The sequence below is a fragment of the Hippocampus zosterae genome, chromosome 17, assembly GCF_025434085.1.
Source record: "Hippocampus zosterae strain Florida chromosome 17, ASM2543408v3, whole genome shotgun sequence".
NCBI lineage: Eukaryota > Metazoa > Chordata > Actinopteri > Syngnathiformes > Syngnathidae > Hippocampus > Hippocampus zosterae.
The window spans coordinates 16,130,605-16,153,677 of NC_067467.1; the positions used below are offsets into that span (position 1 = coordinate 16,130,605).

At 44.1% G+C, this 23,073-nt stretch overlaps 1 protein-coding gene across 1 annotated transcript; it reads right to left on the bottom strand.

The window, feature by feature from the left end:
• Positions 1 to 3,983: 3,983 nt before the first annotated feature.
• On the bottom strand, positions 3,984 to 17,917 carry LOC127590215 (zinc finger protein OZF-like). Its single transcript, XM_052049708.1, has 2 exons — positions 17,508 to 17,917; positions 3,984 to 6,531 (listed from the first exon to the last, which is right to left on the bottom strand). The coding sequence occupies exons 1-2, from the start codon at positions 17,608 to 17,610 to the stop codon at positions 5,228 to 5,230; spliced, it is 1,407 nt and encodes a 468-aa protein (XP_051905668.1). The 5' UTR covers positions 17,611 to 17,917; the 3' UTR covers positions 3,984 to 5,227.
• Between the last annotated feature and the right edge of the window lie 5,156 nt (positions 17,918 to 23,073).

The following is a 23,073-nucleotide window of genomic DNA, read 5'->3' on the forward strand; positions in this document are numbered from 1 at the left end:
AACATTTTGAAACTGAAGATACAATGGATAGGTTACACACATTTATTGATTTCTATTATCGAGCAGTGTGTGACTACCAAAGACTTACCTGGATGCTGTAACATCATCCAAGTCCAGGCAGTGGAAAAGTGCAATGGACGAGGAGATGCATTCACTGGAGGAGAATAAGACTTTTGAACTAATGCCACTCCTTAAAGGTAATGCACTTGGTGGCAGATGGGTTTACACACTGAAAATGGACTCCGATGGATCAAGCAAATACAAAGCTAGATATGTGGCTAATATAATCAGAAAGCAGGAATGGACTATGAAGAAACGTTTTCCCCCACAGCTGACATGACAAGTGTCAGAGTTGTCATGCAAAAGGAGGATTTGATTCTTCATCAAATGGATGTGAAAATGGCGTATTTACACGCAACCATTGACTGTGACGTTTTTATCGAACAGCCACAAGGTTATGAGAAAAAGTCAAATACTGGAAAAAACTAGTGTGTAAACTAAAGAAATCTCTGTATGGACTCAAGCAGTCAGGCAGACTGGAATACTGTGTGACACTCATATTTTTGCAAAAATGGTTTTGAGCAAAATTCTGCAGACCATTGTGTATATACAAAAGAGAAACAAGGCAAAAAACAAATCCTTATCGTATGGGTGGATGACATTATCCTAGCAGCTAACAATGAAAAAGTAATGGATGATGTAAAACATATACTCACTCAGAGATTCAAAATGAAGGACTTAGGGACATTAAAACATTTCCTAGGAATAGATTTTGAACAAATAGATGGACAAATTAAAATGTCACAGGAAAGATATGTGAAAAAGATTCTAGAAAGGTTTGAAATGCAAAACTGTAAACCAAGACAGACCCCTTGTAAACCAAAACTGGAATACACTGAAAATGCAGAAAAGCTAAAACAGCAGAGACAGTACAAGGAAGCAGTGGGAAGTTTAATATACTTATCGACATGTACAAGACCTGACATCAATTAAGTTGTCAGCAAACTATCTCAGCATTTTAGTGAACCAACTGTGGAGCATTGGAATACAGTAAAACATGTATTCAGATATCTAAGAGGTACAACAGAACAACTCAACTCAACTGTATTTATGGAGCACTTTCAAACAGCCATCGCTGCATACAAAGTGCTGTACATGGAGCAAATTAACACATACAATAAACAGTAAAACAAATCGGTAAGAAAGACGGAAGAAAGCACCAAACAGTAAAACCAAGAACAAGTCTAAGTCATGCTGAGTCGAATGCCAAAGAATACAAGTGAGTTTTGAGGAGGGTTTTGAAGATGGGCAGCAGGAGGCTTGCCAAATGTTCAGTGGGAGGTCATTCCAGAGAGAGGGACCAGCAACAGAAAAGGCTCGATCCCCTCTGAGCCTCAGTTTAGTTCTTGGTACTTCTAATAATGTCTCGTCCACAGACCTGAGGCGCGGGGCAGGTGTGTAGTTGCGGATGAGCTCAGAGAGGTAAGGTGGCGCGAGATTATTCAGAGATTTGAAAACAAATAAGAGGATCTTGAAAATAACTCTAAAATGTATGGGGAGCCAGTGAAGGGATGCCAGAGTAGGAGTTATGTGCTCCCTCTTATGAGTACCAGTCAAGAGGTGAGCAGCGGCATTCTGGACCAGCTGAAGGCACCTAATGGAGGACTGGCTGAGGAGACAGGGGGCCCAAGTCTACAGGATGGGATGTATAAGGGCCACTGGGACCAAACAATATCACCTCCGTCTTCTTTTCATTGAATTTCAAGACATTTTGTGCCATCCAGGTTTTGATTTCTTCCAGACAGGATAGGAGTGGCCTTAATGAGAAGGCGTCTTTCTTGCTCAGTGGGACATAGATCTGGCAGTCATCTGCATAACAGTGGAAGGGAATACCATGTTTCCTTAAGATGGAACCCAATGGGAGCAGAGAGAGTAAATATTCTCTAGTACGGACTCGTGTTTGCGCTGTCCAATTTGTCCTGATAACAGAAATTCCTCATTTCGGAAATGAGCATGGTACATGTCCTTTATGAACCTGCAAGTATGCTGACAAAATGCACGTGTAACAACACAATCAATAAAATACAAAAATATACTGTCTAAAAACTGTTTATATTACAAAAACTGCAATACAGGTGTATCCCAATAAAATCACAACAGTAAAATACATACAGTATTTTAGTGTTTATTTTTTTCTGTCTTGGGGAAAAAAATGTGTATTTTGGATTGTTTTATGACAATGTTTGCCTGCGTGTCATACAGTTTTCTTGCTAGTTGCAAGTAACTGTCCCGTTGATCACCGATGTCTGGTCATTCTTGTGCATACTGAAGGATTTTTGTTGCCATTTGCATTGCTTCCTTGCTGGATGGTGGCTTGTCATCAGGAGTTGAATCGATGCCTTTTGTTTTTAAAGTTTCCGACTCCAAGTCTCTGCTGGATCTTTTTAACTTTGTGTCCAGCCTCGCTCAAACGGATGCATTTCACCCGCTCTGCTACAGTCATAACAGTTCTTGGACGTTTAGATGCCATGATCTACAGGGCACAAGTGAATACGTACAGTTAAAATCTTTCGCAATTACAGTAAAACGCACGCCAATAAAAAGTCGCTAACAGGTCTTCGTTTCGAATCTGATGAATGAAAACGGCGAAGCGAACATGTTTCTTCGATCATGTCGAGTGGGTGCTGCTTTTAAGCTAGTTCTCCAGGACGTAAGTGAATAAAGTCAAGTCAAGTCAACAGTATTTATAGAGCACTTTCAAACAGCCATCGCTGCATACAAAGTGCTGTACATGGAGCGATTTAACATACACAATAAACAGTAAGACGAAATGGTAATAAAGGCGGTAGAAAGCACCAAGCAGTAAAATCATGCTGAGTCGAACGCCAAAGAATACAAGTGGGTTTTGAGGAGGGTTTTGAAGATGGGCAGCGAGGAGGCTTGCCAAATGTTCAGTGGGAGGTCATTCCAGAGAGAGGGACCAGCAACAGAAGAGGCTCGATCCCCTCTGAGCCTCAGTTTAGTTCTTGGTGCTTCTAGCAAAGACTGGTCCACAGACCTGAGGCGCCGGGCAGGTGTGTAGGGGCGGATGAGCTCAGAGAATAAATAATAAAGTTAAAATCATTCACAATTACAGTAAAATGCACGGCAATAAAAACTCATCGTCGTTTGGAATCTGATGATTGAAAAACGCGAAGTGAAAACTTGTTTCAGCTTTGTCTTTTCCATCGCATCGGGTGGGCTTCACGTGCATTTAAGCTCCCGCGGCATTACACCTCCATCCAGGTTACGGATAGTGGAATTTCCGCTTTCACAACTTCCGGTAACACGTAATATCATAGTCAAAATGTTAATGCATAGGTTTTTATTCCGGGTGAAGGATATTCCTTTCCGTAGAATTCCGGGGATGCGAATATTTACTGTACAGCGAGAACAGCAGAGGCCCCAGAATTGAGCACTGTGGAACACCACTCTGGGCATGATGACCAATTAAAGGTCATTACACCTTCCTTTTTAAAACTAAGAGCTACTGTTTAAGTACCGATTAATGCAAAAGGCTATCAATTTCATACTTCTGAATACGGCTGTACAGGTATGATATGGGTAACATTTCATATCTAAATTTTGGCCGGATATGTCAATTGCGATTTGATAAAAAAATATTACCATGGGTTCAAAATATAAATCCAAAATGATGTGGAATGTCTAGTTGTTTTTAATTAAAATTTACAGACAGCCATCACAATACACAGTCACCTATAAATAAAACTGGACTGCAACGGTGCTTTCATTTTAAAAAAATGTTACACGACAACACAAGTGGTTATGTGTGTTTGTTGTTCTGTGCCAATTTGTCCATTCATGTGTTAACTTGGGGGAGGATTGTGTGTATGTGTGTGTGTGTTTGTCAATTAAGCACTCACTCACTCTCATTGGGCGATGTGTGCGGCAGCATGGAATGCATTTTGAGGCTCCCCACACCATATGTTTCATTGTTTTTATTTTTAATCTAGAAGAAAGATAGTGGCAGTCAAGGAAGACACGCATTGCTACAAGAATAGGAAATGAACGATAATCATGAGCAAAATGTGGATATGTTGAAAGGGGAGACTCTCACCCATTCAATTGAATGGCCTGGCGAGGTGCGGACAACTTGTACCTTTTATCACAAGCACCACTATTTTATCCACTGGTAAAATATAAATACGCTCACGTAACATTGTAAAACACAATGTTCATATCTCAATGACGATACGATAGATGTATATCGCTTCGTCCAAGATCTGAAATACCAAATCCACTGCTGAGCTCTTTTTAGAACAGGCCCGCGGGCTCATCATGGGGTTCTTGGGGACAACGTGGTGCCTGTGGTAAGCCCTGACCTTTTCAGTTTCTACTCTCTTTGAACAGTTCATAATTTGATTGATTATTTTTTCTTTTGTAACTCACATACGCCAAAGAGTTAATTTTTCTTTTGGAATTTACATAGGCCACTGCTTTGGTGACATAGTGTATCTCAGGTTTATGCTTGAGCATGGAATAGGACATTTCCTGAAGTCACAGTTCATTCAATCCACTCACACAAGATTCTTCATAAAATGTGATTATTTGTCAACTAGCAAATTAAATACAGCAATGCCGAATAGCAAACACAAACATTACACAATGCGTACAATGAAAGTATGTCATATGATTCTCTTTAACGTTGCACAGATATGAATTTTCATCTTTTTTTTTTGTGCAGTGTGTTTCTTGTGGGGGTTTTTTTTTCAATTTACTTCAAGAGACTGGTTCACTGCCAGCATCTGTACTTGCAAAATTACCCGCGAGAGAATCTCCGACTGCAAATTGAGCATTTAACACAAAGCCAAATAAAAAAATAAATAAAACCGTGTTGTATACCTTTGGGTCTCACAGACCACAATCACATGTCCCATACTGTTTTTATTTCATAGACCACCACACTGTGCTCGTGTGTGTCTGTTGTTTTGAGTTATTTCTTTTTTTCCTTTATTTGGCTGTGCGTCTCTTGCACAACACATCCAAGTGATGTGGAAATTATGTTCTCAACGCCGATTGGCTGTCACCAACGAGGGATGGACTGGGCCCACATGGGTAAGCCTGAAATACTGACGGGAACTTAGTGATGAAGCGACGATACCCACCCCTGAAGTTTACCTACCTTGATACTCTTTAACCATAACCCGGTCAGGCAAAAGGCCTCTCATCAGTGTATGTTCTTGTGTTGGGTAAGGTTTGCCTTCCTTACGAACCTTTGACCGCAAACTGAGCAGGCAAAAGGTCTCTCACCAGTGTGTGTTCTTGTGTGTTTTGTCAAATTACTACTTTGAGAAAATCTTTGTCCGCAAACTGAGCAGGCAAAAGGTTTCTCACCAGTGTGTGTCCTTATGTGTCGCCTTAAGCTTCCCTTATCAGAAAATCTTTGGTCACAATCTGGACATGTAAAAGGTTTCTCGCCAGTGTGGCTTCTTGAGTGTTGTAATAAGCCACCCTTCTGAGGGAATCTCTGACCGCAAACTAAGCAGGCAAATGGTTTCTCACCAGTGTGTGTACTTAGGTGATTTTGTAAGCTTATTTTATGAGAGAATCTTTGGCCGCAGTTTGAACAAACAAAAGGTTTCTCGCCAGTATGTGTTCTTGAATGTGCTGTCAAATTACTTTTTTGAGAAAAACTTTTACCACAAACTGAGCAGGCAAACTGTTTCTCACCAGTGTGGGTTCTTATGTGACTTGCCAAACTCCCCTTCTGGGAGAATGTTTGATCACAAATCGAGCATGCAAAAGGTTTCTCTCCAGTGTGTGTTCGTGTGTGACTTGTCAAATTACTGATTTGAGTAAACATTTGACCGCAAATTGAGCAGACAAAAGGTTTCTCACCCGTGTGTGTTCGTGTGTGTACTGTCAAATGAATTATTCGAGAAAATTTTTGACCACAAACAGAACAGGCAAAAGGTTTTTCACCAGTGTGGCCAATCATGTGATTTCTCAAAAAGCTCTTATAGTCAAAGGTTTTCCCACACTGAGAACATTTCCAGGGTTTTTCAGTGCGACAGGCCAAATCACCTTCAGACTGTTCAGGATCATCATCTTCACTCTTGTGAGGACAGTGTGATGTTGTGTTGTCAATGTTTGATAGTGGGGCTAAAAGGCTGTCTACGTGTGATCCTCCACAGCGGTCTCCGTTACCGTCTGTTGTCATTTGTCGACTTGAACTGCTGCTTGGCGGCTTCAGCCCTTGGCTTGGCTCACTCTGGCCTTCATCTTCACTCTTCATAGAGATACCAGTCGATGGGAATATGTGTAGAGAATCCTCCTCTTCCTCTTTTATATGTAGGGGCTGCCATGGCGCTTCCTCTTTAATGTAGGCATTTGCCGGCTCCTGTTCGTTGAAAGGAATGGGCTCCAACTCCTTCTCTTCTTTAATGTATGGGGGCGCTTCGTTCTTCACCTCCTTCGTAACGTGTGGGGACTCGGGCTTCTGCTGTTTCGTACCAAGATTCTCACAGATGTCTGCAACACAAGAATTAAAAAAAAAACTTTATATATATATCTAAATATATAATCTTTTGTCACGTTGTGACTTTTTTTGTTTATATTACATTTATATTTGAGGTACACCATGCGAAGCAGATGAACAAGAAGAAGAGTTATTCTAAACAAAATGTGTAAAAATAAATTGCACAAAAACCCAAGCAATCAATTCCAAATTCCAAATTGTAAATGACTGTTGTCAGAAGTTCAAGAAGAGGCTCGCAGGCTGGCCCTTAATGACTACTAGACCCACCGCTTTGTTCTCACCAGGGAAAAAATACATTAACCAACAACACTGTTGCCTTCCAGTCTATACCTACAGCAATTTTCATCATGACATTCTTTTCGGGGGTAGCCAAAAAAAAACTCGTGCCGATAATGTCGCAGACGTGAACTGTCGCAAAGCGTCATTCAGGTTGGGCTGCAAGATGGCGTCTGTTGAGCAAATTGTCCAGACTGTTCACATCTGCCTCCGTCTTCAAATTTACTTGAGTGTCACGCAGTGTTCAGTTAGAAAAAACACAGTTAAAAGTTCCACAACTTTTTAGATTACTTACAGTATGCTGAACGAAATGAATCATCAAATTATTGTCATACTACAGCAGGATTGGCAACAGGAACATGCCAATCCTTGGAACCCAAATGAAATTCCATTCTGATTTGCCAGATGATTAGTAAGTTCATTCTGTTGTGTAGTTTGATTTTGTTCGACCGGGAAATGGAAGATATGGCTTAATCTGCACCGACCTCCACTCAGTCCTAACCGACCTGGAGACCATGAACTCACACGTCAGAATGCTGTTCATCGACTTCAGCTCAGCATTCAACACCATCATACCGCAGCAGCTCATCCACAAACTGGACCACTTGGGGCTCAACACCTCCCTGTGCAATTGGCTGTTGGACTTCTTGACGGAGAGACCACAGGCAGTTCGGTTCGGCGGCAACACCTCCAGCACCATCATGATGAACACAAGTGCCCCACAAGGATGTGTGCTGAGCCCCCTCCTCTTCACACTCCTGACCCACGACTGCACTCCTTCGTCCAGCTCCAATCTCTTTGTTAAGTTTGCGGATGACACGACTGTGGTGGGTCTCATCAACAACGACGATGAGACAATCTACAGGAGTGAGATGAGCAGGCTGGCCTTGTGGTGTAAAGACAACAATCTCCATCTGAATGTGGAGAGGACAAAGGAGATTGTTGTGGACTTCAGAAAGACGCACCCCCAGCATGCTCCACTGACCATTAATGGTGCCACAGTGGAGAGAGCGAGCAACACCAAGTTCCTGGGAGTGCACATCTCTGAAGACCTGTCCTGGAGCCACTATACCTCATCACTGGCCAAAAAAGCCAACCAGCACCTGCACTTCCTCCGCAAACTGAGGAGAGCAAGAGCCCCGCCCCTCATCATGCAGACATTTTATACAGGCACCATTGAGAGCACCCTGTTCAGCTGCATCACTGTGTGGTATGGTGTTTGCACTGTGTCCTGTCAAAAGACTTTGCAGCGCACCATGAGAACAGCTGAGAAAATCATTGGTGTCTCTACCCCCCCACTCGTGGACATCTACTACTCCCGTCTGACCCGCCAAGCCATCCGGATCGCACGTGACACCACCCACTCATCCCACAGCCTCTTTAGCCTGCTGCCGTCAGGAAGGAGATTGCAAAGTCTTTGTGCAAGAACCAGCAGGCTCAAAGACAGTTTCTTCCACCGGCCGGTCAGGAGACTCAACTGCCTCCTTGCTCTGCCCGCACTCCCCACCCTCTGCCTCTGCCCGACCCCTGCCTCTTGTCACAGACTATGACCCTGCCCTCATTATCTGAAATCTGCATATTGCGATTTGAGTATTGCACAATGCACTACCTCACTTTACCACAATAGCCACAAGTGCCAGTGTAGCTGCTATCTTCTCAGCTGTGTGTTTAATGCGCAGCATGTTTGCATGCATATTTGCACTGAGGATTGAGAGAAAGAAATTCAATCTATGCTGCATGTCACATGTAAGCATATTTGACAATAAAGTTGACCTTGAACCTTGACCTTGAACCTAAAACGTGATGAGTGATAATCCATCCATCCATCCATTTTCTAATCCGTTTATCCTCACGAGGGTCGCGGGCATGCCGGAACCTATCCTAAACGTAGACGGAGGACACCCTGAACAGCTTGCCAGCTAATCGCAGGGCACACAAAGGCGAACAAGCATTCACGCTAACAATCACACTGAGGGACAATTTAGGCTGTTCCATAAAGCTTCCACACAGGTTTTTGGAATGTGGGCGGAAATCCGAGTACCCATAGAAAACCCACACAAACCCAGAGTACATTAACTCCACACAAGGTCGGAGCCAGAATCGAATGCTGTCAGGCCAACGTGCTAACCAGTCAACCACCGTGCCATTCACAAGTGATCAACGACGTGTTATATCAGTTTGGGACATTTGCAAACAGATGCTTTTACATGGAGAAAATTATCCACATTCCCCTCTATTTTCTGACATGTTATAAAACAAAATAGTAACTGAATCAAAGTTTTCTGCACTGTCAACTCGAAACAATGTCCTGTTTTTGAATAACAATTTTGTTCAAATCTGATGATTAAATTAACTGAAATAAATCAACAGATTGAACAATTATTTAAAGCAGTTATAGCTCTAAAATTTTACATTGAATTATTGTGATTGGTAGCAATATCAGCCGATCGCAGTCATGGATGATCGGTCTTGGCATTTTAAAACCCTGATCGGAACACTCCAAGGTAGAACTTGACTATTCTTTAATTCTATAATGTGGGCTTCATGCACCTTTGTCATGTCTGGACGATTATGGAAAAAAATAATCTCGATTAGTTTGACTGAGATTAAAATCACGATTAAGAAAACGATTATGAATTGGTTTCAAACCTCGGTTATTATTCAACTACTCAAACTAAGTTGCTCAAAACGATCAGCGCTTCATGACCATTCATCCCTGCACAATAAAGATTTAATTTTTGAACACTCTACTTTTTGTCAAGGACAGAATTAACTTGCAAATATTGTGCAAAATTCAAGCCGCTTGCATTTTCATCAATACCCTTTTCTCTTTATCACATAGATTTTATGTATTTTCACGAGTCTTGGGATTTACTGGGTTAATCTGGGAATTTGGGGATTGGATATCAAGCCATGTCATGGAAATGTGTGCTGATATGACAAGAAAAAGTCCTTAGATTGCTGGTCCTTGAGTTTGGAGAAATTAAAAATTCCTTGAATCAATGACAACTTAACTTTAACCCTTTCAAGGACAGTGGTTACTACAGTGGACATCTTACCATGTGATCAAGTTACAGGCTGCATGAAAGGGGTCAATCTAACTTGAAAGGACAACAAGAAAATAAATTGGGAAGAAGATGGATGCCCAGGCCTCTGACAGATTACAAATGACAGACCGGCAACCTTTTGTAAGGTGTCCTCCTCTGCACGACGTATAACTCATCTTTGACACCCCACAGTGTTGAAAGGTAGCTTTCCTTTTTTGGGGTTTTTTGTTTTTGTGTTTTTTAAATATCGACATATCTCATTTCATTTTGAAGTACCGTGTTTTCACAACCATTCGGCGCACCGTATGGTTGGGCGCAGTCTCATTAATGGGTGCTATTTCTGTATTTTACACATAGACAAAACGCACTGTATTATTGGCCGCAGTTTTAAAGTGGTAAAACATACGCCAGCTTAAACATACGGCATGCATGCGTGCATGCTAAAAACACGTTAGCTTGAAGGATATGGTAGCATGCCAAGACATACAGATACAAGCTAAAAATACGTTTTTAAAAAGGCAACGGAAGCAAAACTGAGTTCCGTTGTATTTTATTTAGCCATCGTACAATGTACTCACGTTTTTCGATCAATCATCGCCCAGAAATCCATCAAAGTCCTCATCCTCTGTATCAGAATTGAACAATTGTGCAAGTAAATCCATCAAAAACGCCATGTTCCCTCTCGTTGTCAGAGCCACTCTCATTGCCATGTGGCTCCCCAGAAATGATGCTGGCTTTGCCAAACACTCGAACAACAGTCCAAGCAGACACGTTCATCCAAGCAGCCACAATCCATTCGCAAACTGTGGCGTAACTCGCCCAGCGCTGCCTCTCACTCTTTGTAAAGTTGTGTTTGCCATCGATCATCCATTGTTTCCATGCCGTTCGCAACTTTACTTTGAACGCCCGGTTGATGCCGATGTCCAGCGGTTGGAGTTCTTTAGTCAAGCCTCCGGGAATAACGGCAAGCTCAGAGTTCATTTGCTTGACTTGGTTTTTCACCGCTGCTGTGAGATGGGCACGCATGCCAAAAGCATAACCGATGGCTTGAAGTTTGAACTGAGCCTCGTAGGCGTGTCTCTTTGTAGAATTTATTTTCGGGGGTTCTTAGAAATCAAAACCGAAGTTGTTTTGCAACAATGCACATAGCCACAATCTATACAGGTGTTGGTACCTGCTTGGAGCGTCCCTTTAGCGTCCACTTACACGCCCACCCTTCACTCATTGGCGGACTTCTTCCCCGCATGCCTGTCCTCACTCACGTCTGCCTTCTCTGTCTCTCTCTCCATATATATATATATATATGTATATATATATATATATGAGCGGCTGGATAGCTCAGTTGGTAAGACATCGGTTTGGCATACGGGAGACGGTGGTTCGGTGGTTCGAATCCCGCTTGGGGCAAAAATGAGCACATAACACCATCCAGTGTGGGTTCCTTGGGCAAGATCCTTCACGCTAATGCCTACCTCATACAATGATGAGAGACAATAAAACGAATGACATGCCGGCTCAGACGTCGCCCGGCCAAACAAGGTCTGCGTCAGGTGCTGGGGAACCAGAGCACCTTGATGAAAAATGGGCTACTGGAACAAAGCGGAGATGGGCGAGATGCGATAACATGGCTCTGTTGGAATGCTACTACTCAAGCAACCCTAGTCAGAGGGGTTACATGCAGAGAATGTGGGCTAAATGGTTACTTCGAAACCCACAGTCACGGTTGACCGCGAAACAACTAGTAGCTCAGTGTTCCAACATCCACAAACGGCAACTGCTGTCACAACTTGAGATTGATGAGGTACAACGCAGGTCCCATGGTGAAGGGCCCCAGGCTGCCAGATCAGAGGAGGAGGTCTTACAAGAGATTGGGAGGCAAGCCCCAATGAATGCAGATGATGAGATTGGGTGGCCAGCCCCAATGAATGAAATGCTGAGCGAGGTAGCAACTGACCTGAAAGCTAAGATCATGGCGAGAATGAAAGCTGGGCAACCTAGAAACCGATTACAACGGCTATGTGAAGTACCATCTGAAAGTTTCATAGAAAGTGTGAATGCAGCACTGAGGGCGATCCCTACCGTAACGATCACAGAAACCAATGAGCTGATATACGCTTCAGCATCAGTGATCCTGGAGACTCTGGGCTATAAGAGCAACCATGGAAGCCATGAGATACGTTACCCACCATGGAAAAGACGGTTGGAGGCTAAGATCAAGGCGGCCCGGAAAGATGTGAGTCAATTAACGGAGGCCCAGAGAGGTGTGATGAAAAGGCCGATACCCGAGAGGTACATCCAGATGACCATACCTGAAGCACTTGAAACTGCCAAACAAAGGCTCCAAGCCTTGTCCAGTCGCCTAAAGCGGTACACGAAAGCGGAGAATGAGGCCAGACGAATAAACAGGCTGTTCGCAACACAACCTGCGAAAGTGTACGCTCAGTGGCAGGGTCCTAACAACAGAGCTGACCCACCAAGACTGGAAACTGAAAGGTATATGGGAGAAGGAGGTTGCACATAACAGCAGTGCACATTGGCTGGTGACCCTGAGAGAGGAGCACAGCAACCTCCCTGAACAGAACCCGGTTACCATAACAGTGGCAGACATACAGGAAAGAGTCTCAGATATGAAGAACTGGACAGCACCAGGCCCGGACATGGTCCACACCTACTGGCTAAAGAAACTCACAGCACTCCATGAGCGCCTCGCAGTACAAATGAACCAGCTGCTGAGGGATGGGACTCACCCAGGTCCCGACGTACCAACCTGTGTACAGCCTGGATTGATTACAAGAAAGCCTATGACTCGATGCCACATACATGGATCACTGAATGCTTGGAGTTGTATAAGGTGAACAGGACCCTCAGAGCCTTCGTTGCGAACTCGATGAGGATGTGGAAAACCACACTTGAAGCCAATGGCAAGCCACTTACCCAAGTGTCCATCAAATGTGGCATATATCAAGGTGATGCACTATCCCCACTGCTGTTCTGCATAGGACTGAACCCCCTAAGCCAAGTAATCACCAAGACAGGCTATGGATACCGCCTCAGAAATGGAGCTACAATCAGTCACCTCCTCTACATGGATGACATAAAGCTGTATGCTAAGAGCGAAAGGGACATAGATTCCCTGATCCACACAACCAGGATCTACAGCAGCGACATCGGGATGTCATTCGGGCTTGAGAAATGCAGTCGGATGGTGACTAAGAGAGGAAAGGTAGTCCGCACTGAAGGGGTCTCACTCCCTGAAGGAACAATAGCAGACATTGAGGACAGCTACAAGTACCTTGGTATACCACAAGCCAATGGCAACCTCGAACTGGCAACAAGGAAAGCGGCTACGGCCAAATACCTCCAGCGAGTGAGGCAAGTCCTAAGAAGCCAGCTCAATGGCAAGAATAAGACCCGGGCAATAAACAGCTATGCCCTGCCAGTGATCAGATACCCTGCAGGAATAATAAGGTGGCCAAAGGAAGAGATTCAGACCACGGATGTTAAGACCCGAAAGCTCCTAACCATGCATGGAGGGTTCCATCCCAAATCCAGCACCCTGAGACTGTACGCAAGCCGAAAGGATGGAGGCCGGGGACGAGTGAGTGTGAGAGCCACTGTCCAGGATGAAACATCCAAGCTCCATGAATACATCAAGGAGAAGGCTCCAACGGATGACGTACTCAGAGAATGTCTCAGACAATGGGGAACAGAAGATGAGGCGCTGGAAGAGGGACCATCATGGGAGGACAAGCCCCTACACGGGATGTACCACCGGACCATAACTGAAGTGGCTGATCTCAAGAAGTCCTATCAGTGGCTAGAGAGGGCTGCCCTGAAGGACAGCACAGAGGCACTCATCCTGGCTGCTCAGGAGCAGGGCTTGAGCACCAGAGCCATCGAGGCCAAGATATACCACACCAGACAAGACCCAAGGTGTAGGTTGTGCAAAGAGGCACCTGAGACGATCCAACACATAACTGCAGGGTGTAAGATGCTGGCAGGGAAAGCCTACATGGAACGCCATAACCAGGTGGCTGGCATAGTCTACCGAAACATCTGTGCGGAGTATGGACTGGAAACCCCAAGGTCAAAATGGGAAACACCTCCGAAGGTGGTGGAGAATGACAGAGCGAAGATCCTGTCCAGACTGACAAGATGGTAATGGCGAACCAACCAGATATCGTGATCATAGATAAAGGGCAGAGGAAAGCCGTTGTAGTGGATGTAGCAGTCCCAAGTGATGGAAACATCAGGAAGAAGGAACATGAGAAACTCGAGAAATACCAAGGGCTCAGAGAGGAGCTGGAGAGAGCCTGGAAGGTAAAGGTGACAGTCGTGCCTGTGGTGGTCGGAGCACTCGGGGCAGTGACCCCCAAACTAGATGAGTGGTTGCAACAGATCCCGGGAACAACATCGGACATCTCAGTCCAGAAATGTGCAGTGCTGGGAACAGCAAGGATACTGCGCAGAACCCTCAAGCTTCCTGGCCTCTGGTAGAGGACCCGAGCTGAATAGGGACGGACACCACCCGAAGGGTGAGATGAGGATATATAATATATATATATATATATATATATATATATATATATATATATATATATACACACCCACCCTTCACTGATTGGCCGACTTCTTTGCCGCATGCCTGTCCACAGTCACTTCCGCCTTTTCTCTATATAAACAGCGTGTCGGCTGTCAGTCAATGTAAGACTTTTAATGGCGCCTTATAGTCGTGAAAATACGGTATTTGAAGTCAAACAAGCAAAGTCATCCAGACAAACACATTTTTATGTCATTCCAAATTTTCCAAGATGTCACCTTTGTTGTGCATATTTCAGTTGTGCTTCCTGCTCCGGTTGCTTGACCTAGGACATTTCTTAAAAAACTGATCACAGGCCACTGTTTTGTTGAGTTTGAAACAATGTCTCATTTTTGCCTGCTTTCTGACGTATGTCAAATGTCATTATTTCCTTACCTCTTAATTGATGGAGCTTTTTTTTTTAAGTTTGTTTTCATCCCCATCCCCGTCCTGTTGGTGTATGAATGTATGGGTCTTTGGGCACAATATGGTGTTGAGCAAACATGATATAAGTGCACTCCATTTACTATTTGTCTGAGAATAAAGGTATGCTGTCAAATGTGACCAGGAGGACCCCAAGACCCACAAAATGTGCCCTATCACACACTGGTGACATCAAATTTTTGTTTGAGCTGCTTTTGACTGAGTCCACTGTAGTAAACTTGAAAGCGACACAAAAAGACAAAGTCAGTTAGAAGTTGCTAACCCGGAACGTTACCTACACACGCATTGGTCTTTTGATGTCCTACTGGTGGATACAATTCCAAAAAAAACCTACAAACGGTTTAAGAATTGTGGAGTCTGGTCAGACTTTTTTTGGTCCAGCATGTGACTCAAAAAATCCCAAATGCCACGGGTGACTGATTTGGACAACGAGGATATAAGACCTGGCCGTTGTCAACAAGACAAATTGACAGCGACCACAGAAGTTTGGGACAAGTGTGAAGCAACTCCCACTAATTTAAAAACCAACTCCAAACTTGGGCTACACTGCCCATTCCAGCAGTTATATGCCAATCGAGCCATCCAAATATGGCATAAAGATATGGTGGAAAAGTTGTGACTTTATAGCAGCTGGTGTTCCTGAAAAGAACCCAGGGAAGCAAACAGTATTAGATATTAAATGCAGTTGGCAAGGGGCACAATGTAACATTTTCAAATCTTCACCTCTGACACTTATAATGAGGAGCTGCCCCCCCCCCCCCCCAAAAAAATTGACCATGGTGGTGACGATTATAAGGCATGAAACTGAGGAAAACACATGTGGTAGACTGGTTAACAAATATGAAGACATCCGTCTTCTTGCTTGGCTCTCGACGAAGGCGGACGCTTTTTGCTTTCTGCGCTGTGCCCCACCACACCCCACCCTTCCCTGCTCGCGACTCAGTCCTTGTGCTGTCTTATGTCTGACTTTTCCTAGCCTCCTGTCGTATTTTCATCCTAAAAACAAACATGGAATTGGTTGTCTGGTTTCTCGATGCCATCGACAACATTTTCTTGATGAGAAGAGCAGGCAGTGGGGAGCCTACTTGCCCCTCGGAGAATGGTGTGCCTGTCAACACTGTCCGTTGAGGATTTGGACGACATCTACATTTTCGGCCTTCCGATAACAGGTAGGCTGCTGTTTGGTGGGAGCAGTTTCCCGATCTATCGAAAATTCAAACGACTGGAGCGGCTCTATTGGACAGGGCTGCCGGTCTAAGGATGGCATAACGCGGATGTCCAACACTCAGACTCAGACTGCTCAACCACAAACTGTTGCGGGTTTCACAGCAGGATGGTCAACAACTTGGAGAAAACTGGAATCGGTGTTCAATTACTGACTGAAATCATGGATTTGGCTGATCGACGCCACTCAAGAGACATAAGCCACGGACTCAAGGCTGTCTTAAATTCTTGGGCAGCCTGCTACCAAAACATCTGCTAACTCGACCTTCCCCTGATGAAAATATGCACGGAAGCTAGTCCCCCACCATTACCCCCTCCCTCATACATTCCATTGATTCACCGTCTTCATTGTTTATGTATTGTGACCTGTTGTAACTGTCATGTGCTTATGCTGGAGTTTTTTTGCCTCACTCAAATTATCCTCAAAATGAGGGTAGCTCGAGTGCGGGTTTTTTCTCCCTCTCTCCCTCCCCTGTGGTTTCTTTCTGACCTTAGGGTTGAGTGAACGCTGGCGCGTTTTGGGTGCCGCTGCTCAACCCGTATTGTTTTGTGTTTTTTGTTATTGTAAAGTGTCCTTGGGTGTCTTGAAAGGCGCTTATAAATAAAATGTATTATTATTATTGTCTTGGAATATGAAAACCATGTTAAGTGCAATTTGGGGATAATTTCCTTTGTCTGCAATTAAATGGCACATGGTCACTTTTGACCGGGAACACAACATGGCTTGTTTTTTTCGTGACAAAAAAACTTCATAACTTCGACTCAAAGTGCCCTGTAACAAAGTGCCCTGTAATAATTAGTAAACCAAGTCTCATCTGATTATGCCTTTTACTAAAAATAAATAAGAAATTGTATTTTTTTTGTGCTGGCTTTTAAGTGTGTAAGATCAGAACAATGAGGCACAGGGGCTACTGAAAACATCTAGAAGTTCAAAAGTGGCATTACTCAATAAAACTTAACTTAATGAAAATATCTAACACAAGTAGTGACAATATGCAAGAAATCTGTTTTGATTGTGACTTAATGAAACGGCCATTTCTGAACACAAAATTGTTCGCAATGAATCCAACCTGAAGGTTGAAAAATATCTATATTTTTGTCACGTACCTCCGTTTTTATTTTTACTTATTACTTTGACTACTTTTATTTAAATGTCTAACTGGCTTCTCCCCCGATTGTCAGCTGGGGTCAGCTCCAATGCATCACTCCCACGACGCTCAAGAGGAAATGCGCTTCGGAGAATGACTTATGTCAAGTGAAGTCACACATGATTGGGTGTCAGTAATGTTATTGGTTATTAATGATTATACTCAGTAGGACCTTACACAGCGACCTGGTGATATTCTTGCCCTTAAAAACGAACACGGGAATAAGCAGTTCACGGGTCACGTGACCAAACCTGCAGTGCTCGAGCCAGCTGAAGACTTGTTGAAAACGGCGTCCCTGTCCTCCTTTGCTCCACCAAGGTTCTCCTCGTAGTGTGCTATCCTTCTTGCATACATTTTCTAACGACAATGACGCTCACACTTGATCTCTGATGAGCGATATGTTGCTGACAAAGGGGTCTGTTAGCGGCTAGCAAGCTAGGCTAAAATTGCTAATGTAGGCCAGAAGCTTGAGCAAATATTGTTTTTGACAAAAAGAGTCACGATTGACGTCCTGCGTTGAGGCTTAATTTTTTGGGGCTGGAATTCAAGAATTAAGGCTTGTTTGTTTGTTTTTTAGTAAGCACGTGAAGCAGTTCGGCCTCGGCTTGCGTAGGTTCAGCTAGAGCTAACAATATACGGCAAATCCTGCTGGACAAACTTCATAGCAACGCGATATATGTATTTTTAGAAAGAACACACTCATGAATTCTGTACTACCCCCTCCCCACCGCCCCAAAAACAGACACACAAACAAACAAACAATAAGAACCAAACCATATTTAAAAATGTGCTGAAGTTTTACTTATTTTTACAAAATCACACGCAGTAATGCATTTTCCTGATTTATAATAAAACGCACTTGACCCAAGCTTCAACACGACACACTGGTGAGAAGCCCTTTCCCTGTTCAGATTGTGGCCAAAGATTCTCTCTCAAGCGTCACTTAAAAATACACTCAAGAACCCACACTGGAGAAAAACTTTTTTTGCGTGCTCAGTTGGTGGTCAAAGATACTCTCATAAGGCAACTTTTAAAATACACACAAGAAAACAAAATGGTGAAAAAAACATTTTCCTGCCCTGTTTGGGGTCTGTGATTCTCTGATTCAGTGTTCATAGGACCCGCAAGGTCGGTGTGCACAAGCTCTAGAGGAGCCTTAACTCTGGTATCAGGGTTCCTGTTCCTACTCTGAGTGAACTTTCCCTGAATACACACCTCACACTCTTGTTCAGGTTTACATGCTGTACTGTAAACGTTCGGCAATTTAAGGATATCATCATAATTGCAGTGGTCTTTGAAGTCAAGATGGCTGGCGACTTTTTTCAGCATTTTTTGGCCACGACATTCATCAAGGAGGAGACTCTGCGCTTGGTGGTTGCGCCTTCTCGGCAGCATGGGTATACCAGCATTTTTTTTAACTGGGAGGAATGTCTGCGCCATTTGACTGTCGTTGCTGGACAGTCCCGGGGCGCTTGTGTCTTGCGCCTGTAATGGGCAGCATTTTTCACAGCGCCGCTTTGTTCAGCGGAGAGATCGGTGCTGTTGAAAGGTCTGTGGCTGGATGGATGTAAGGCTTGAGGAGCCGGCGATGAGAAGGAAGGAGCGTTAGCGCGGGGCGCCGATGTGGATTTGGAACTGGGAGTCGCGGCTTGGAGTTTGAAGCAGATTACATGGGACAGGAGAAGTGAACTAATCTCTTTTCGTCAATGGACGCTACAGCTTCGTGTTTGCTTCGTGTTTGCACATTTTGAGCATGACGTCTCTGACCCACTGGTGAAAGGACACTTTGATCCTCTCCTCTTTCATCTATAACGGCTTCAGACAACAAAGTGTATGCAGAAAAGTGTTGTCCTATGTGTTGTGTTATTTTTGTTATTTTGACTTCAAAATGGCGCCGCGAGAGTGGCTGCCTTTCCAGCAGCACCTATATTTTGTTGTTCTACTTCCTTTCATAACTTTGCTGCTGTGAATTGGGAATTTCTCCATTGCGAGACTAATAAAGGTTTTCTTAATATCTCGTGCCATTTCTGAATGTCGTGACATGTATTACATTTGTCATTAGCGTCACTCTCAGTGTGCAAATAATACAACCTGCCATACACATGAAGATCATATTTTGTACCTTCTTTAGTAATCAGTTCGTCTTTGCCTTCTTTAAATACATCTGTAGCTCCGCTGGTGGTCGCCTTCTTCACAGAGAAAATATCCTGGGGGTATGAAAAGATGAATAGAGCATTTCTCAGCATCGCTTTGTGTCTCAGTCCTTTACTGTCTATCAGAGAAACCTCAGCATTCTCCCTCCACTGTGCGACCCCACTGCATCGCGTGCCGTCCGCCAGCTCCACACTGTGTTTTTCCGGCCTGAACGTGCTGTCAAAATCCTTAAACATGGTCATGTCTGTGATGATGTGAGAAGTGGGCCCCGTGTCCACCATCAGCCCTCTCTCCTGGATGCCGGCGTCGACCCGGTCTCGCCGTTCCTTATCTTGAACACGTTGTCGGTGTCACCATCTTCTGAAACTTTACTGGCATCATCTCGCCTGTTCTTATTGTCCTTGTCCCTGCGCCTACATGTGTCGTCTTTGTGTGTGTCGCTTTTACAACGACTGCACCAAGTTTTCTGTCGACATTCTTTTGCTCTGTGGCCTTTGATCCCACACTTGAAACACACCATATCGGTGTCATCCTTGATCTGTTCACGGGTGTTGGTCTTTGTGGTTCGTCGCCCATTTCGACCCTGGGCCTGTGTCTTCATCACACCGTCACCTGACTCAGTGTTTAATTTCTCAGTTGCTTCATAACTTCGTAGTTTAGTCTTGAAATCTGCAAACTTGATTTGATCATCTGAATGTTCCACATGTATTGTGAATTTTTAAAACTCTCTGGTAGTACTTTTAAAACCATGGCAACTTGTCGTCCATCTCTCACAGTCTCACCTGCATTCCGCAGTGTATTGATGGCGGTCTCAGCTCTGATAATATAATCTGTAACACTTTCATCGTTCCCCTTTGGAAGCGACGTGAGCGTGGTGGACAGATTTATTATTCGTGGTGTTCCTTTCCCATAATAATACTCTCTCAGTAGCTTCAGAGACTTTCTTCCATCATCAGGCGCATCCCTCATAATTAGTGAGAGGCTTTTGTCATTTAACATTAGTATTAATTCAGCAGAAGCATTGGCATTTTTCTGTGCATCAGTCGCTCTTTCGGGGCTTGTCACCGGCTCTCCTAGCACCGTCTTCTTCAGTCCCAATAAATGAAATGTCAGAGCATTTTTGTTTACCATATTTCGTACTTAGCTTCATCTCCGTTGAATACCATTCAGAGTGGCCTGCTTGCCGCTCCTCGTTCTCGATCCATTTTGCTGTAGCGTTACTCCGCTCTTTTAGCCAGTTAGCGATAGCCATGTTAGCTCACCACTCCTCTACATTTGGACCCACTGACTTCTCTTTTATCTCCCAAACATCAGCTAAGTCTCCTGGGCTCATAAACTGTTGAGGTGTGCGCTTCGTTCGGAATGCATTTGGTAAAATAACGACGAGAGATTAATTTTCTTGCTTAACTCAAACGCGTGGCATGTTTATTTGCCGACTGCACAGAGAGCAGCCACTTATCATCACCACTGAACAGGAAGACATTTTTTGCTCCGAATACAGACCGGATATGGAGTTGTATCTTGGGTTGACAGACCCGATCAAAATAAACAAGTACCGTATTTTCACGACTATAAGGCGCCATTAAAAGTCTTAAATTTTCTCCAAAATGGACAGTACGCCTTATGGTGCGGAGCGTCCTTTATATGCTCTGAGTTCCAAAATCTGACTGACTGCCGACACGCTGTTTATATAGAGAAAAGGCGGAAGTGACTGTGAAAGAAGTCGGCCAATCAGGGAAGGGTGGGCGTGTATACATACATATATGGAGAGGGAGAGAGAGAGAGAGAGAGAGAGAGAGGGAGAGAGAGGACAGACAAGCTAGTCCGCCAATGGTGAAGGGTGGGCGTGTAAGTGGACGCCTCAAGCCAGTACCAACACTTGTATAGAGTGTGGCAATGTGCTTTGTTGCAAAACAACTCCGGTTTTGGTTTCTAAGAACCCCTGAAAATAAATTCGACAAAAAGACACGCACGCCTACGAAGCTCAGTTCAAACTTAAAGCCACCGGTTATGCTTTTGGCATGCGTGCCCATCTCACAGCAGCGGTGAAAAAAAAAAGTCAAGCAAATGAACTCTGAGCTTGCCGTTATTCCCGGAGGCTTGACTAAAGAACTCCAACCGCTGGACATTGGCATCAACCGGGCGTTCAAAGTAAAGTTGCAAACGGCATGGGAACAATGGATGATCGGTGGCAAACACAACTTTACAAAGAGTGAGAGGCAGCGCTTGGCGAGTTACGCCACAATACGCAACAACGAGAGGGAACGCGGCGTTTTTGATGGATTACGGTACTTGCACAATTGTTCAATTCTTTCTACACCCACACGCGCTGCCACCATGTTTCGCTCTGTTCTTTACTTTCAAATGTGGGAAAGCTTCACACGAGAGAAATGTTGACTTTGCTGTTGCTACTCCTTCTTTCCGCTCGGCAATGCGTAGCAACTCACACTATCATGTGATGCATTCAATGACAACTGAGATGTGCAGTCCTCTGCTTCTGATACAGAGGATGAGGACTTTGATGGATTTCTAGGTGATGATTGATCGAAAAACGTGAGAACATTGTACGATGGCTAAATAAAATACACCCGAACTCAGTTCTGCTTTCGTTGCCTTTTTAAAAACGTGTTTTTATCTTATTTGTATGTTTTGGCATGCTACCGTATGCTTCAAGCTAACGTGTTAGAGTGCGCGCATGCATGCCGTATGTTTAAGCTGGCGTATGTTTTACCACTGTAAAACTGCGGCTATTCGTACGATGCGTCCTGTGTATGTGTAAAATACAGAAATGTCACGCATTAATGAGACTGCGGCCATTAGTACGATGCGTCGAATAGTCGTGAAAATACGGTATTATGTTCCAATGACACATTTCTATCGTAAAGAACATATTTCAGCACTACAGAAATGAGGATATAAAATACTGTTTCTTAAAAACACATTGTGAAAGCTCTTTTGGCTGTCCAGTTTGTGCCCAAAGATTCTCGAAAAAGGAAAGTGTGACAATCCACAAAAGTACCCACACTTTCACAAGGGAAATTTGGTCAGGCATGCACGAGCAGGCAATATGAAGTGCAAATAAACTACCCCTCAAGACGAAGATAATGAGACAAAAGAAAGTCACCCGAAAGCTAAGACAAGTAAATATGACAAAGCTTATGTAGCAATTGGCTTTACTGTGACAACAGTGGGAGACGAGGAAGGCCAATGTGTTTACTGTGTCTCCAAATGCGGGCAGCGGACAGCATGAATCTAAATAAATTAAGGTGCAACTTAGACATATACTGTACATATATAAAAACAAAGGTCCTCGTCTCATCCCCCCTCGGGTGGTGTCCGTCCCTCATTCAGCTCGGGTCCTCTACCAGAGGCCAGGAAGCTTGAGGGTTCTGCGCAGTATCCTTGCTGTTCCCAGCACTGCACATTTCTAGACTGAGGCGTCCGATGTGGTTCCCGGGATCTGTTGCAACCACTCATCTAGTTTGGGGGTCACTGCCCCGAGTGCTCCGACCACCACAGGCACGACTGTCACCTTTACCTTCCAGGCTCTCTCCAGCTCCTCTCTGAGCCCTTGGTATTTCTCGAGTTTCTCGTGTTCCTTCTTTGTGATGTTTCCATCACTTGGGACCGCTACATCCACGACAACGGCTTTCCTCTGCCCTT

Coding starts and splice junctions, on each gene's coding strand:
- LOC127590215 (XM_052049708.1), bottom strand. CDS start 17,610: ATGTATGCAAGAAGGATAGCACACTACGAGGAGAACCTTGGTGGAGCA. Junction 6,532..17,507: donor AGCTGGCTCGAGCACTGCAG/GTTTGGTCACGT, acceptor CTTGTGTTGCAG/ACATCTGTGAGAATCTTGGT.